The 16,669-nt window shown below is 46.4% G+C and overlaps 1 protein-coding gene across 1 annotated transcript; it reads left to right on the forward strand.

The window, feature by feature from the left end:
* The first annotated feature begins 1,147 nt into the window (after positions 1–1,147).
* On the forward strand, positions 1,148–14,353 carry NPEPL1 (aminopeptidase like 1). The gene is made up of 12 exons (XM_040079781.2): positions 1,148–1,325; positions 2,210–2,395; positions 3,552–3,722; positions 6,234–6,323; positions 6,984–7,065; positions 7,240–7,382; positions 7,942–8,019; positions 10,522–10,622; positions 11,244–11,367; positions 11,718–11,894; positions 12,554–12,664; positions 13,420–14,353. The coding sequence occupies exons 1-12, from the start codon at positions 1,176–1,178 to the stop codon at positions 13,576–13,578; spliced, it is 1,572 nt and encodes a 523-aa protein (XP_039935715.1). The 5' UTR covers positions 1,148–1,175; the 3' UTR covers positions 13,579–14,353.
* The last annotated feature ends 2,316 nt before the right edge of the window (positions 14,354–16,669 follow it).

Consider the following 16,669-nt stretch of genomic DNA (forward strand, 5'->3'; position numbering starts at 1 on the left):
CCAGGTCCTTGCTGCAGCTTCTGCTGAAGCTCAGGCTAATAGAAACGTTTGCAGCTGCTGGTGGTGGGACATTCACAGGGAGTTTCTGTAGATAAAATTGATTTCCTCAGCCCATTTCCTTCACAAGGACCCTCCTCAGCCGCCCTTAACTGCAACAAAAGGATTGTGGGTTAGGTGAGTGTTTCCTACTGTTTTATTTGTTTTCCAGATGCTGTGGGTTCAGGGAATGTGCTGGTTTTGGACTCTTAGAGCAGCAGGAACAAGCAGGTTTTGAACTCAATGACTGGGAGCTTACTGCCTGGAGAAATCTTTGGAATGTCCCAATCCTGAAGTAATTGCTGTGTGTTCTCCCACTCCCACGCTGATCTTACATATTGGGATAACAGTGGACCCCTGAGCAGTGTGTTTTCTGTGGCTCAGGAAAGAGACTCGTTAAAGTTGGAGCCTGTATATTGAGTTACTGTCCTGTCTGTGAGGATGCACGATCGACCTCTGCAACAGATGTTCCTACAACTTTTATTTTCAATAAAGTTTCTGTGATGTCCCTTCAAAGACCTTACTCTAAGGAAGGGGGTTTTTTTGGTTTGGGTTTTTTTTTGGTTTTTTTTTTTGTTTTTTTTCCCCAGGGTTCAGACTGGGTTTGGGTGTTTTTTGTTTTTGTTTTTAGGTGTATTTCCATTATATGCATCAGAATTCACTTTCCCCGCATAGGTGGAGATAGCACAGACCTTCCCGGCTTTCCTGGCTGCAGATCAATGAGCATCAGCTCCCCCACGGAATGGTCACAGCACCAAGCCTGTCCGAGCTCCAGCAGCGTTCGGACAGCGCCTCAGGGCCAGGCTGGGATTGTCGGGATGTCTGCGCAGGGCAGGAGTTGGACTCGATCTCTGTGGGGTCCTTCCAAATCAGCACATTCTGATAATTACCCCCTGGCCAAACATTAAACAGGAGTCGCTTGGCAACTACAAAAAGATCAGAATGAACACCTTCTTGTCTTCCAGCCCACCGTGTAAGTGCACTCTGAGAGCAGAGCCGCGGACAGCCCCGCTCGCTCAGCGCCGTGCCCACAGCCTGCCCTGGCCGTGCCCGGCGCTCCCGCGGCACCGGCGCGTCCCCGCCCCGCCGAGCCGGGGCCGGGCCCGGGGCGGGGCGGCGCGGCCGGGCCGGGCAGGAAGATGGCGAACGTGCAGCTGGAGTTCCAGGCCAACGCGGGCGAGGGGGACCCGCAGAGCCGCCCGCTGCTCGTGCTGGGGCAGCTGCACAACCTGCACCGCCTGCCCTGGGCGCAGCTCCGGGGGAAGCTGCAGCCGCGGGTCACCGAGGAGGTGAGGCCGCGCCGCGGGTCCGCGCCCCCTCAGAGCCCGGCAGCGCCCGCGGGGCCCCCGCGCCGCGTGTCCGCCCGGCCCGGCGGCCTCGTGGTGCGGCCACGGCCCCGGCCCCGACCCGCGGGGGCTGCGCGGCCCCGGGCCCGGCCCTGAGCGCCGCTGTGCCCCGGGAACCACCCCCCCCCGGGCCGGGCCGGGCCGAGCCTGTTGCTGCGGCGAGGCCGCCCGGGCAGCCGCTCCCGCAGCCCTTGTGCCCACCCGGGCGGGGGAAAGGCGCTTTGCCCTCTCTGAGGGGACAGGGGACGGCTGCAGTGAGCGCTGAGAGCCCCCTCCCCGCCCGCAGCGGCTGCGGTGGGAGCTGCGGACCTGTTTGTTTAGTGGTGGTGATGGCTTGTGGTAGAATGATAAACGTTTTGCATTGCGGCTTTCAGGTCGCTGGATGTTTGGCAGGGGTTTTTATACAGGGCTCCCCAGTCTCTTAAGACAATATTTACCCTTCTTGGTTTTATTTGTTTTTAATTAAATTGCTATATGAAATAATAATTTGGAGCTAGTAAATCAGTCCTCCTATTTATCACTAGGAAAACTGTCTCAAGTTAAGAAAGCTCTGAACCAGCCTGTGCACTAAACAGTGTGGTTTTAGATTGTAATTCATACGGCTTAAAGGAGATGCTCGTAATGGAAAGTACGTTTATATTTTCTGCTTAATGAACAGGCTTGTCAAATTTCCTGTTTCTTTTCACTCCAGAGGTTGTTGTGCACAATTTCTTTGTTTCCAACACCTCAACCCCTGTCATTAAAAAGTGCCTACATACAGCAGGAGTGAGGTGGGAAGGAAAGTCTGGCACTGCCTCTTTGTCTTCAAATCCTTCTTTTCTCCGCAGATCTGGCAGTCTGCTCTGAGCACGCTGAATCCCAACCCCACGGACAGCTGTCCCCTGTACCTGAACTATGCCACGGTGGCCGCGCTGCCGTCCCGGGTCAGCCGGCACAACAGCCCGTCCGCGGCGCAGTTCATCACCCGCCTGGTCAGGAACTGCCTGCCGGGAGGGGTCAACAGATGCATTGTTGTAAGTGGCTCTTGAAACGCTTCTGGTGAAATGTCTAGCGAGCGTTTTCTTGACTTTTCCGGGTTGTAGCTGTCTCCAGGGAGACTGGACGTGGACAGGTTTGACTGATGTAATTACACTGACACGAGTGGTTTTGCACTGACATGTAGGCAAGACCTGACTGTAATGGCTCGTGCGTGCTCAAGCACATTAGGAAGAGGAAGTTAAGGCTGGATTTGTATGGAACATCTTCAGCCAGGAATGCCCGTGCAAAATGAACCATTACTGACGCTTTCCAAACTAGGATTTGGGATGTCATTACATACTTCGGGTGATTGGTGTAGCCTGAGTGGAGGGTGTTGTGTCTGTACCACAGAACCCATGAGAAGTGCCTTGCTTGTGTTGTTCAGTGAGTTTTTGATGCAAATAATGCTCCAGCGTGAGTCCTTTGCAGCACTAGCTCTTGGACTTCTTTGGTCATCTTCTATATGAGCCTGATGAATTTATTTGTTTCTGTGGGTTCTCCAGTTAATATCAGATTTGTGGGTTGTTGGAGAAGACTCATACAGTCAGTGTCAGTGAGAAAATTTAATGGTACTCTTGACTTGGGAAATGTATTTGCAAGAGCAATAACTCTACTTAATTCTAACCATTTGAAAATGTTTAATTAAAACATCTTTCTATTGGTAATTTCTATAATGAACTTCAGAAAAATGATCTACCTGTTAACGAACTTGTGGGTTAATATTAGCCACATTCTCATACAATTTCTGCCTTCACATTCTCATATAATTTCTCTCTTTGTTACATTAGTTTTGAGCACATATTGATGATTCCTGTGCCTTTTTTGGTCCTGATGTGTAGGTTAACCTGCGTTAATTGCGCTGGTATAATTACAGCAGTCCAGCTCCTTTACAAGGATGAACTAATTCCAGCAGTATAATTCATTTCCATATGGGAAATGAACTGGACCAGTTCACTGGGGCACTTTCCTCTGCCTCTCTGTCCATGCAAAACATGACGGATGAGCTTGTCTTGACTCAGAGCTCGGTTATTTCCCACCACCTCTTTTTCCCCCCGTCTTCCCCCAGTAATACCCCAGGTAGCAGATCCTTTTAGGTGCACCCTTCCACCCCTTCTGCTGTGTGATGTGTTTTGCTGCTGCCTGCTGTTGCAGATGGTGTGTGAGCGCTCCGAAGTGTTCGCCTCCGCGTGCGCCCTGGCCAGGGCCTTCCCCCTGTTCACACATCGCTCCAGCGCCTCCAGACGCACAGAGAAGAAAACTGTGACGGTGGAATTCTTCCTGGTTGGCCAAAACAACGGACCCATGGAAGTGGCAACGCTCAAAGTAAGATTTTGGGGGTTTTCTGCCGTCCTTTCCTTCAGTTTGTTGCGTGCGCAAACGCATCTGTCTCAAGCTGCCTCTGGAATAGGTGTTGCGTGATTATCTTAACTCAGGGTTCCTTGAAGCTGATCAGCATCTGTGAGTAGAAATACTGAACATATTGCTGCAGCAGATGCTGAGGATGTTACTCAGAATTTAGATTTCAGGGGTGGAAAACACCAAACAGTGCAAAGAAAACGTCTCCTCTCTCATGTGTGTCACAGGTGAAAACTCTGTTTTTAGCCTTCAATATTGCACTGCTTTTAGTGTGTGGACTTCTCACTTTTTTCTACCCAGGCAAAAGCTGTGTGTGACTGTGCAGGTGAATATCGCAGTGAAGTCACTAAAAGTCACTTAACAGGGATCACATATGGCCTCTTGATCTAACTCTTTGGCTGAGTTTTCTGGCAGAACTGTGGCCAGAAACAAGACCCTAAGAAACAAAACAGCTGGGAAGTGAGCTGTGCGTGACAGTGAAATATGTCCAAGCCATCTTTCAATGGCAGAAAATCAAAGACTGTTTCCCTTGTTTGACTTTACAGGGAGGAAACTCCTCATCAGGTAACTGTTGGCACGCCAGGTCATTCCTCTTCGAGATCCATAAACTTAAAAGCTGTTCCAAGGTTTGCAGTTAATCTGTGAGGGAACTCCCTGTTCAGTGCTCCAGGTTCTGTGCTTCGGTACAGATTGGTACTTCCTTAGCTGCTCAGTCAGTGAGGTTACAGAAATCCCTTAAAAGTTCTGGTGGCAATGGATTTGACAAAGGCTAGGGTATTGCTGCCTTTGAAATTCACAGGATTACAGCTTTAGGGTATTTTTTTTTTTCAGTATCTTTCCCTCTGTGCTTGGTTCTTACTCAGTGAACTGATTTGGCCCCAGAAAATGGTGCCAGCCCAGTTTTCAGCAAAGCGGCAAAGACAGGCATGCTGAGAGTACAACTCTTGATCACTCCATTTTTCCATGCCCCAAATCAGAAAAAGCCTAGCTGGTGTCAAAAATAGTTCCTTCAGATAGGTAGATTCCAAACCGCTTGGGTTATTTTTAACTTAAAAACAAAGCTGCAATTATTTCTACCTCCTATTTTTCCCCTTGATGTCAATGCCAAAAATATTTCTGGCTTCCTCTTAGCTGAGTTTGCACCCCTTAAATTCAACCAGCACCAGACAGCTAATGTAGAGCATGGAAGAGGCACGTGGTAGGACATTTTTATCTAAACCTCTCCCTTGGCATGTCGTATTTTACGCCTCCTGCATTGTACAGGGTATTTTATGGTGAGGACCAGCAGGGATTGTCAGGGCTTTACAAGGCACTTACTAAAGGCTGCCATTATCCAGGTTCTCTGGAGCACTCTGGAAGTGCAAACACAGGCACAGCTTATTTCTGGAAGCCATGCTGCTCCCCTGGGGCTCGGCCTTGGGGTTACAGCACCTCCTTTTACCTGCATAGTCCTAACAGGGAATCACTCCAGACAGAGCTTGGCTCCTGAGGAGGTCCTTACCCCTTCAGGGACAGTAAAGCAATCAGAAGTAATTGCAGGGAATTGGGCACCACTCCAAAGCAAGCCAAGGTTTAGGAGTGTGCTGGGATACAAATGGATGGAGTCCTTGGGCTGGGCTGGCCAAGCCAAACTTCGGATACCTCAGCACCAGTGAGTGTCCAACACCTCAGATTCCTGTGAAACCCATCTTGACTCACCCTTGTGCTGTGTGTGGTCCTCTGTAGTTGTGGCTGCTGGAAAGCTTGCACAAAGTTTCCTTCCCCCAGGTCTTACAAGTTGGTATTTCATGGGAGTTAAAAGTTGAAGCTTGGTGCCTGGTGTCTTCATGGTCCTTCTTTTGCCAGGAGGATCCTTCTGTATGGAAACAGCTTTGGCTGTTTGACCATTCTGATTCTTGCTTAGATAAGATTTTGCTCAGTCCAGGTGAGGGTCAGTCCATTTTGCCACAGAAATCAGGAAACGGTGCACGTTTTACACAAATATGAACTATTCCAGTTTCCCCCTGGGCCTGGCATATAGAACATCTCACAGCAGTAACCTTTGCTGCCCTCAGCCACTCTGCCTGCCCTGTACGAACTCTGCAGTTTCCCATCTTGCAGATTACACAATCTCTGCAGGTTTCCAGCCCCAGCAGCCCGTAAGCTCATTGTGACTTCCTGAATTAGCTGCCTCTTATCTTTCTTCCCTCCACCTCACATTGCCTTCTTGGTCTCCCTTTGATACTGGAGAAAGATACTAATTTTGCAACACCGGTTTGCTGGGTAAAGGAATACCAAAAACTAAAACACGTAGAAAAAGAGGCTGGACACGTACAAAAACTAAAGATTAGCTTGGCTGACATTGTTTAACCGTGCAGTGCCCGTGGTGGTGGCAGTTAAGCATTAATGTGCTCCAGAGGACCCACACATCTGGTGTTGCCTGCAGAGGGATAAATGCAGAGCTGTTCTCTGCTCAGCTGTCCTCCCTTGTGTCTGCAGTGCCTGGCCAGTGCCACCGAAGGCGTCCGGCTGGCCGCGCGCATCGTGGACACCCCCTGCAACGAGATGAACACTGACAACTTCCTGGAGGTTGGTGATGCACCTGATGAGTGGCCGTTGCTAATTGGAAGTCTGGAGTGCAGTAATCAAACCCGAGGGTTGCTGTCTCTGAGTGAAAGCTGTGTGTCAGCAGCAGAAAATCAAGCCGGGGTGATCGGGCTCTTCCTCTGGCCTCTGGCATTTCGTACAGCTGTGCAAAGTTGGAAGGAGGCAGAGTTTACAGCTTGGAGTGGGGCAGTGGGAAGCTGAAAAAATGAGCTCTTCATTTGGTCATGGCACTGGATTCTTGTCTTAAAACTGATGGTGACCAGAGTTACTGAAATTATGGAACAGCTGATGTATTTCCAAATGAGCTTTATCATAAAGATCTGCAAAGCTGTTGAGAATTAAATTATTCCTGTCCTGTTACATCGTGATCCAATAGAGTGAACAATTGTCCTTTACCTCAGAAGATTTCTTTTACTGGCAGAGCCTAAAGGTCAAATTTATATTTCATGCCATAGTAAGTCAAGGATGTGTCAGTGGAATTATGCCATTGGAAAAGCAGCACCACTCCCAAAATTGTGAATGTTTGTATGTGTATGCATGCAAAAATCACAAAAACCCCTTAACTGGGTACCTGTTTGTGTACCCAGGCACAAATGTGTCTTGATGATTGACTGACAATGTCCTTTTTTCTGAATTATTAAGGAAATCAAAAAAGTTGGCAAGGATCTTGGGATTACTCCTACCATCATCCGGGATGAGGAGCTGAAAGAGAGAGGCTTTGGAGGTACATCTTGTTGAGTATTCCACTCTTTTCCTAGCAGATGACTGGAATGTTTTGCCTTCTCGATTGTAATGTTTCATTTGCACATTTTTGAAACTGTTTTATTGCCCACAGTATTCCAAGAAAACACCTTTCCGCAGTCTTTCTTCCCCACAGGTTTAATTCTGTGTTTTCCAGGTATCTATGGAGTTGGGAAGGCAGCTCTGCATCCTCCAGCCCTGGCAGTTCTCAGTCACACTCCAGATGGTGCCACACAGACCATTGCCTGGGTGGGCAAAGGAATTGTGTACGACACTGGGGGACTCAGCATCAAGGGAAAGGTACAGGAACACTTGTTCTGCTGCTGCCTTTGCTTACACTGTTGTTTTCTGAGGAGAGCAGTTCAGGTGATGTCCGTAGGAAACACAAGTACTTTTTTATTGTGTTAAATGCTTGATCTGTTGTCATCCACATGGACACAAAGTATCAGGGGAGAAGACTAAATGGGATTCAAGGACCACTACAGAACAATTCAATAGCAGCATGATATTCTGCCCTTTAAATATTGCCTGCTGAAAGGCAGAAAGTAGGAACAAAGATGTTTAATTTTTGTTTTCAAAGATAGAACCAAAACCCACTGTAGTTGGCCTCAGTGTGAAACTTATGAACAGCATTTTTCTTTTTACTTTCCTAACAGTTAAGCAGCCCAAGTTTAGTATTTTTCAGTTCCAAGACCAGATCCATCAATAAGCACATGTTCCCTGTTTGTGTTGTTGACAGCTGAGCACTGTCAAGCACTGACCAGAGTCTCAGAAGCATCAGAAACACTGATTCTAGCTGGCATTACTGTGAAATTCTCTTTCAAAGATGAAAAAAAATTCTATGGTTCTGTTTAAACAGACTACTATGCCTGGAATGAAACGAGACTGTGGTGGAGCAGCTGCTATTTTGGGTGCCTTCAAAGCCACTGTAAAGCAAGTAAGTAAAATGTGTTAATTGATATCGTGTATCCCAGCACTGCCAAGGAGCTTGGATATATTCCCAGAGACAGAAGCCTGTCTAATCCTGAAGTTCTGACCTGCCACTCCTCTTAGTGAGCTTGAGCCACTCTGCTTTCTCCTATTCCAGGAAAATATTTCACATCTTTACTGGGATCTCGAGAATGGTGAGAAATTCCTTGAGTGCTGATTTTTTTTTTTAAGGGTCTTCCTTGAATTTCAGAGTGTGTTTTGTGGACTGAGTGGTTTCTAGTTCCTTGAATCAAGTCTATACTTGAGTTATCCAGTGCTGATTTTGTTTAAGCTGTGGGATTTGGGGCAGCTGTTGTCACCTTAGCAAAGAAGGGGATGAGTGACTCTGGGATATGAAGTCTTTCTATATTCCAAGTCCTGTGCCAGGTCTAATATTAACCTAGTGGGGAAATAGCAGCTCTAGTGTCATCAGGAGCTGCTTCTTGGTTTGCTTCTGTGGTCAAAAAGTAGTGGGGGAGCTGAGAAGAAGCCAGGCATTGAAATATGAAGAATTACAAATATTCCTATTGCACTTTAACTGTGCAAACTGGGGAAAAGTGGCTGCTGCCAATAAAACTCTGCCCTCTCCACAAATCCAGTGACTGACTCTTGCTGACGGAGCAGCTATTGCCTCCAAGGAGTATCCAAAGTTCAAAAAATGTTTACTGCTGCAGATTAATGCATAGATCTGAAGGATGCTTTGTCCAGGGGCTGATCAGTGCCAAATTCCCATTTCTCAATAGTCTAGCTCTGTGCCTTGGCCCTAACAGCGTGTTTGATGTGGAAAGATTGTAAACTTCACAGTTATCTGCTGAGAATTAAAATTGAAAACAGATTTGTGAGCTGCATCTCAGGCAGAATAGCTACCTTGCATAAGGAGATCCTTCAGAGAGTTGTGTCAGAGGTGTGCAAGGGCCAAGAGCTGGAATGGAGTGCTTTGGGGGTCTTTGGGATGGCCACGGATGGGGAACATCCTTTCAGTGCTTCACTCCTTGTTTCCAGAGTAGTTTTGTGTGTGACTCTGCAGAGAAGTTCCATTCACAGTCACAGTAGATGTGAGCACAAGTGATCTGTCAGTCCATACACAATTACTGCAGCAGGGAACAAACTGTGTTTGGACAAACTGAGCCTGGAGAAATCTTTACATGCCTTTAGATGTAAAAATGAAAGGATGAACTCAATGCTTAATTTTACAGTCTCGTGTGAGAAGACCTGCAGATTACATCCCTGCAGAAAATGTGTTCAGAGAGGCAGTGGGAAGAATTTGTTGTTAATGTTTCAAGGCTTTTTTTGGTTTTAATCCTAAGAATAAAAGAAAGGTGGAAGAGGTTTCATTGAGCTATGCTTTGTCACTGAGACTCAAGTGGGAAATGTGTGATGGATAGAAAGCTCAGTGGGAAGAGGGGCAGAGGTTATTTTCCATCTTCATAAAATATCTGCCTGCATGCTGTTCAACAGTTAACACAACATGATTTTAAAAGACTTTGGATGGGAAAATTTAAAAAGTGATTTTTCCTAGAAAGATACCTTTCCTCCATTGTGAGCTTTCCAACACAAGGGAGAAGAGAAAAACATTGACTTAATTTTTTGATTTCTTTCTTGTTAACATGATCCTGCATGTTAGCATAGTGAGTCCTGCTTTTGAAGAGCTGCAGGCAGAATGAGGTTCAGAAAAAGGCAACTGATTCTAGAAACAGATTTTCACTTTTTGACAGCAGATTAACAACATGTCTCTCTTGGAGGAGAAAAGTCCAGTGCAGTGAGACTGTGAATAGTTGGGTCATGGAGGGAAGGTTCTTCTCTGGCAATGCTGTTTGCCCACCAGCTGGGCTAGAAACTGGAATTACCTTCTGGCTTCTAAATGCTGCCCATTATTTTTAAAGGTTTTGATTGATGTCTTTGCCCTTTAGACTTCAGAATATGAGCTGATTCAGCAAGCCCAGATTTCTTCAGCCACAGACTTTTATCAAGTGATTAAGAGTGAAACTGGCCCAGGTTTTCCCCCAGAATTTGATGTTGTTCAGGTTGACTATCCAAGATAAGGAGGAACAATGTTTTCATTTGTTAAATGCTGCTGACTCCCTGTCTGTTCCTAGAATCCCTCCACACAATACAACTGTTGTACAAATAACAGAATAATCATCCATTTCAAAATACCATCCATAACCACATAAGCACTTGACTTTAAAGCAAAATTAAACCATTACAAGATGAACCAGAAGAGAGGAGGCTAAGAAAAAAAATGAAAAAAACCAACCAAAACAGGTTAAAAATGCTGTGAGCCTCCCAGCAAAAATGACACATTTTTAAAAACCCAACTAACACCCACCCACCTGCCCAAAAACCCCACCAGATTTCCTTTGAAAATTGTAGCATTGCTGTCAAGAAGTCTTAATCCCTCACTGATTTCAGTCCCAATAAATCAGCTTGATGTGAATCAAAAGCCATTTCTCCCCTCTGGTTGTTGCAGGGGTTTAAGGACAATCTTCATGCTGTTTTTTGTCTGGCTGAGAACGCAGTGGGACCACGTGCAACGAGACCTGATGACATTCATGTTCTTTACTCTGGAAAGTAAGATTGTATCTATCCCTTTCCCATAAACAGAACAAACATCATTTTTCTGTTAATCTGAGGGTCATGCAGATTGTGAAGCTGTCCGTAAATCAGCTTCCCTAAATAGTGATAATTGCATTTCAGACATCCATAGGAATGAGTTTTAAGTGTGCTTAGATTTTCCTGTGGGGTATGTAAATATACATCAAAATACATTTATATCATGAGCTGCACTTCCCTTAAAGCACTCAGATTTAGGTGTGTTTTGTAGCAGAACCAGTATTCTGTGTCCACCTGCAGCTGCACTCTGTGGCAAAGCAGCAGACAGGCCACCAATGGATCAGAATCTCTTTTAAGGAAAGGTGTCACTTCTTTGGGAGGAATTTGTAGGATCCCAGCAAGGCATCACACAGGCTCGACAAGCAGAGCCTGCCACGAGGGCAGCGCTGTCATTCCCCTTTCCCTTGTGTGCCCTGTCTGGATGCTTGGAGCTGGGGAATAGCAGCCCTGCAGACTTGCACAGTGAAATAGGAGAAGCACGTGAGGTCTGAGGCTGCTCCCTGAAGTGTTCTAGTCCAGACAGGTGAGTCCTGACTTCATCCTGAGGCACCCAGTGTGACCTGGCCTCTCTTCTGGCAGAACTGTGGAAATCAATAACACCGATGCAGAAGGTCGCCTGATCCTGGCTGATGGAGTCGCTTACGCCTGCAAGGACCTTGGAGCTGATATCATTCTGGATATGGCCACTCTTACTGGAGCTCAGGTACAACATTCTACATTTACAACTCCGTTTATTCTGTTTCTTCATGCAACTGTTTTGCTTTTGCATACTTAAATTAAAAGGGGTGTTCTGGTGACGTCAGCAGCTGATGTAAGCGGGCCAGTACTCCGTGTTTGCAATTCCATTTATAATTACCAGAACTGATTCGTTCATAGTGATTAGGATTTTCTTGTCTATGAAATGGCTTCCATTCCAAGTCAGACACAGAGTGGTACAAGGGTACAAATTTAACACCATTATTTTCTAGCACCTGTTCTTGTTTTATACAAGGTTATGTTGACGAGCAGTGGTTAAAGGTGGCTTCTTCCTGATTTTGCCCTTTACCTTACCAGGGAATTGCTACAGGAAAATACCATGCTGCTGTCCTTACCAATAATGAAGAGTGGGAAAAGGCTTGTGTTAAAGCTGGCAGGAACTGTGGAGACTTGGTCCATCCTCTGGTGTACTGCCCTGAGCTCCACTTCAGTGAATTTACCTCTGCTGTAGCTGACATGAAGAACTCTGTAGCAGTAAGATTTGTTTTTTCTTTCAGATTTCTCTATTACGTAAAAATGTGTGTTTTCTAGACAATGAGCCAGCCTCCTGAAAGCTCTCCATGGGGGCACCTTTTAGAAATGGCCCACATTTGTCCTGGTCTTCAGGGTCCTTCCCCTGGGGCTCTGCAGGCTGTCCCAAGTGTCGGTATAAACAGGGTGACCTGCTGCAAAGGTATCTTTGGGCTGCTTGCCTTTTGAACATGGCCCTAAAGGAATGCTGAATTCCTGGATGAAGACCTTTTAGGAAATCAAGATGGGCATTCCTCAGATCATACGTCACCAGCAGAGAAGCTGGGAGTGCAGAAACCAGGAAACTGGGGATGGAATTGCTGCAGCTGCTTTTGCTGCGTTTGGGAGTTCCAGTGTGCAGTGAGGTTCCAAAAGCACTGCAGACAGGAGTGTGGAATTGAGCAGGGCCACACTGCTGCTAGGGACTGAGTCAAGGATTTCCAGTAAGGTTGGTTTGTGAGGCTCTTTTAGGTTCATTAGGCTTTGAACTAAGATTTGTCTAACAGTCTTACCCTAGGCAGAATGAACCATTTACATTTTCTTTGCTTGCGAGACCCACTCTATTTTTTATCAACAAATAAACTTTTATTTACTCAACAAATCTATGTTTACTGCTCCCACAGGACCGAGACAATACCCCAAGCTCCTGTGCTGGGCTCTTCATTGCCTCTCACATCGGCTTCGACTGGCCTGGGGTGTGGGTGCACATCGACATCGCTGCTCCCGTGCACGCCGTGAGTGTTCCTGCCCCTCCCTGGGCACACAGCTGGGGAAACACATCCTGCTGCTGCCTGCAGGGGCTCTGGGCTGTGTCCATCCAACTCAGAGTGGCAGAAATAGGTGGGGAAGGGACCTTTAGAAAAGCACTGGCTCGTCTCTGTTGCGAGTTTCTTGGTTTGGTAGTTTCATCTGTTCATATTTTTCATTTTGGTTTTAAAATATTCTAACAGCCACTTTAATCAGTGACATCTTTATCATTGTGAGCATTGACAACTTGCCTGGTCTCTGTTCATGGCAATAATCCCAGCCTTCCATTTTCAGCCATGTTGTTTTAAGATGATTGACCAGAATTGATCATCCTTCCAAAAATATGTTCCCTCTTGGAGGATTTCTCTCTTCCCTTTGGTGGAACTTGTGTATATTCTTTTTTTTTTTTCCTAAAAACCAAGCCAATTCACTCCACTTGCTTTTTTTTTTTTTTTAACCCAGTTTATTCATCTCATATTCCAAATCCATGCTCAGGCTGGGTGGGAGATCCCCTGCCCTGAACAACGCTGGCCTCCTTCCACCCACAAGTCAGTGGGAGCTCTGTTCTCATGTGTTGGTTTAATGCAGCTGGGACAGATTCCAGTGGCACTGAGGATTCAGCAGCACAGAGCAGGGGTTTGCTGTGGCTGCTGACCACCACAGCTCTGGATGGATGAGCAGCCAAATCAAAACTTACCCAGATGCTGCACGTGCCAACTGAGCGGTTTTGGTTTTGTTCCAGGGTGAGCGAGCTACTGGCTATGGCGTGGCTTTGCTGCTGTCCCTGTTTGGAGGGGCCTCTGAAGACCCTTTGCTAAACCTGGTGTCTCCCCTGGGGTGCAATGGGGACTCTCCCCCTGAAGAGATGGAGAGGGACTCCAAGAGGCGGCGCCTGGTTTGACACGGGCCCAGCCCTGCCGGGCTCTGGGCTTACCTCACTTTGCACTGATCTGTTCTCAAGCAATGAAATGTCACACGTCAGAAATTGCCATTTTTCTCTTTCTTTTTTTTTTTTTTTACTATCATGATAAGATGTCTTACTTGTTTCTGATAAAAACAGCCTGTATTGTTTAGTTTGGGTTTGTTTGTTGGATTTTTTTTTTAAATTATTGGTGCACACAGTTGCTGAACGATATCAGAGGTGCAGAGTCCAGGCTCAACTAACTATTATCAGGAAGAGGCCAAGTCCTCCTTTGAGCTCCTCACAAAACCTAACTAAGTGCATTAATGCATGAGAAGCTCCCTCTAGTCTGAAGAAGCAACTGCAGCTATTGCTTACAAAGCCTTCTGAACTACTTATTATATGTGAGGTTTTATCAGACATTTCTGCAGGCCCCACTACATCTCAGAACACAGGACAAGGGAAAAAAAAACCTCTAGACTTGGCTTATTCAGAGACAATTTAGCTTAGCAGCAAAGGAGATGTGATGAGAAAAGGCCTATAGTTTTAATAAGGTGCTGTTCCCGCATGTTTAATGTTCTTCTGACCAGTAAAATCAGCAAGGAGGGTTCAGAACATATCTCTATGTAATTGTTTCACATACAAATTACAGAATGTATTCATGTTAAATGAGGAAACCAATAGAGGGACTGTGATTGAGTAAAATCGGTTTACAAAGCAGAGTGGCGTCTTGCCACTTAATAAATTTATTATTATTAAAGAAGCTTACATATCCCATGTGGTGTTTTGTGGTGTTATTTACATTTCTGAGAACACTGAGTGCTCCCAAACTCTGTGTACACCATCATTACCCCGTTCACATTCCTGTTCCCGGCGCTCGGAGCTGAGAGAGGAGCAGCTTGCAGCGAGTGCTTTGGGCGGTTCTGCAGAACTTCCTGACTCACCCCACGTGCTTCAGGCGCAGTCAGGGATGCTCGGTGTGAGTTTGTGTGCCAGCCACAGGGAGCTCGCCGGCCCTGGTTTGGCTGGGACACCCACGGGAAGTGACTGTTCCCAGCTGATGTCACGGCAGTGACGGGGCTGGGAACAGACCAAATCCCTGTCCCGGGGCTCCAGCATCAGCCTTGGGAAACTCTTCCTGGCTGCAGCAGCGGCAGTGGTGAGAAATCGCCCCAGCACCCCCTTGGCTGCCTTGATCAAGTCAAGCTGAGCTGGGAGGGATTGTCCCTTTCCCTGCTGGAGAACTGGTGTTGGTTTTAGCTGGAGTTCCAACACGGAGGGACACCGAGAACCTTTTTGATTAATTCTTGGAAAGCATCATGCAGAAGGGAGAAGGAGGTGCTTCATTCTGATTGTGTGGCCCTATTTGATGGACAAAATGTAACTTAGGAAAAAAAATACTCAACCCCAGAACTTCATTGCTTCCTGGATTTGTTTCTCCCTTGCTGTTCTGGCTCCCTGGTCCACTTGAGTTTTAAGAAATCTGTGTCAGAATGAGCTCTGTCTTTGGTCATTCTTAACACTTGGTATAAAGCACTACCTGGCACCAAAAAAATGCTGTGGGAAACGTGCTGATGAAGTTATTTTTGTTACAGATTCAGAACTGAACCAAATAGCAACACGTTCTAATTTCAGTGCCCTGAGATAATCTCCAGCCTCCCATTTGTAGAAGTATTCTTCAAATTAATTCTAATTTTGAAATGTAGTGTTTTGCCAGATTTCTACATAAAGAGTAGCCTGTGGCTTTGTGGCACGAGGCTCAATTCTGATGCTATTCACTGGATGATAACAGAAGTTTGATTTTGATGGCTGATTCTCATATTCTTCAATTTTGCCGTGTCTCAAGGCATCTAATTCTGCTGGATTTAATTTGGAAAGCACTTAATAGAAGCCATTTGTAAAAACTAAGTACCTCATATTAAAAAAAAACCTATTAAGAAAAACCTGAAAAGCAAATGAGATGTCTTGGAAATCAAAACCTGAAAACCAGCTGAAGTTTGCTAAAGGAGACAGTAAAATAAATTAATTCAACACCTAATAATAAAAAAGTCTGACGCTTCCTCTGTATCAGAGATACGAAATAAAAATCAAGGCTCCTTTCAAATCTAATTAAATCCCTTGCTATTTCTCATGTACCTTATTGTTTCTGTTTTGATAAAAGGTTTATTCTCCAGTACAAGACAGCGATTTGTGAGCTGTATGTGCCAAATAAATGCTTCTTTCCTCTGTGTTTCACAGAGCTTGCACTGGGATCATTCCCATTAAGCTCACAATGTTTCTCAACCCCTAATGAGTAGAATTTCAGTTCCTTTAGTTTATTCACACGTTTCTGGGTGCTGGGCAGTTTTAACTCCTTTTTTTTGCCCTGTAGAATCCTGGTGTGACGCTTGGAAGCAATCTTCCAAAGGGGAGCTCCCAAAACTGCCTTACAAATAGCAAACACATAGAAATTGATATGTGGGGTCATTACCAAAATAAAAAATAAGCCCATGTTGAGCAGCAGAGCTGGAATTTGGCCCTGCAGCTGCCACTGCTGCCAGTCCCTGGGGTGAGCAGGTTCCAGGAGCCACCCTGACCTCGTGTCCCAGCATCACGGACACACAAAGCTCCCCGGGCCCTCCCTGTGCCAGAGCAGCAGTTCCTTACAGGAAACACTTCCAGAGCTTTGACCTCTGGGTTTAGGGCTGCACTTGAAGTCTATTCTGGCACCACTCAAGCAACTTTAAACACAAACACTCCCACGCTGGGCAGGGAGCAGCTGCAGAGCTCCGCAAAACCCGCTGGGTCCTCCTGACCAACCCTTCAAAGGTCCTGAAGGGTCAAAGTAACCCGGGGACCCCCAAACTCCAGCTTCCCAGAGCACAGGAACCAGAGCAGGCTCCCAGAGCCAGGGAGATGCCTCTCTGTGGTGTTTTGTAGGTCTTGAAGCTTAAATTTCTGCAGCCGTGAGCGCAGCACTTTTAAGAGGAGGTTGGCAAGCAGGAGCTGATGCACCTCTCCAGGAGATTTCCTGCTCGTTTCCTCCTTGGGGCTGTGCTGCTGTTACCAGCATGGCCCAGTGGAAGCCGACACAGGCAGCAGGTGAGTTCAG

This window comes from Hirundo rustica, chromosome 16 (genome assembly GCF_015227805.2).
Source record: "Hirundo rustica isolate bHirRus1 chromosome 16, bHirRus1.pri.v3, whole genome shotgun sequence".
In the NCBI taxonomy this organism is placed as follows: Eukaryota; Metazoa; Chordata; class Aves; order Passeriformes; family Hirundinidae; genus Hirundo; species Hirundo rustica.

Excerpts from the sequence above, each read along its gene's own strand:
- NPEPL1 (XM_040079781.2), top strand. The coding sequence starts at position 1,176 with ATGGCGAACGTGCAGCTGGAGTTCCAGGCCAACGCGGGCGAGGGGGAC. Across the intron at positions 7,066-7,239 it reads GAAAGAGAGAGGCTTTGGAG|GTATCTATGGAGTTGGGAAG; the intron begins GTACATCTTGTT and ends TGTGTTTTCCAG. Across the intron at positions 7,383-7,941 it reads GACTCAGCATCAAGGGAAAG|ACTACTATGCCTGGAATGAA; the intron begins GTACAGGAACAC and ends CTGTTTAAACAG.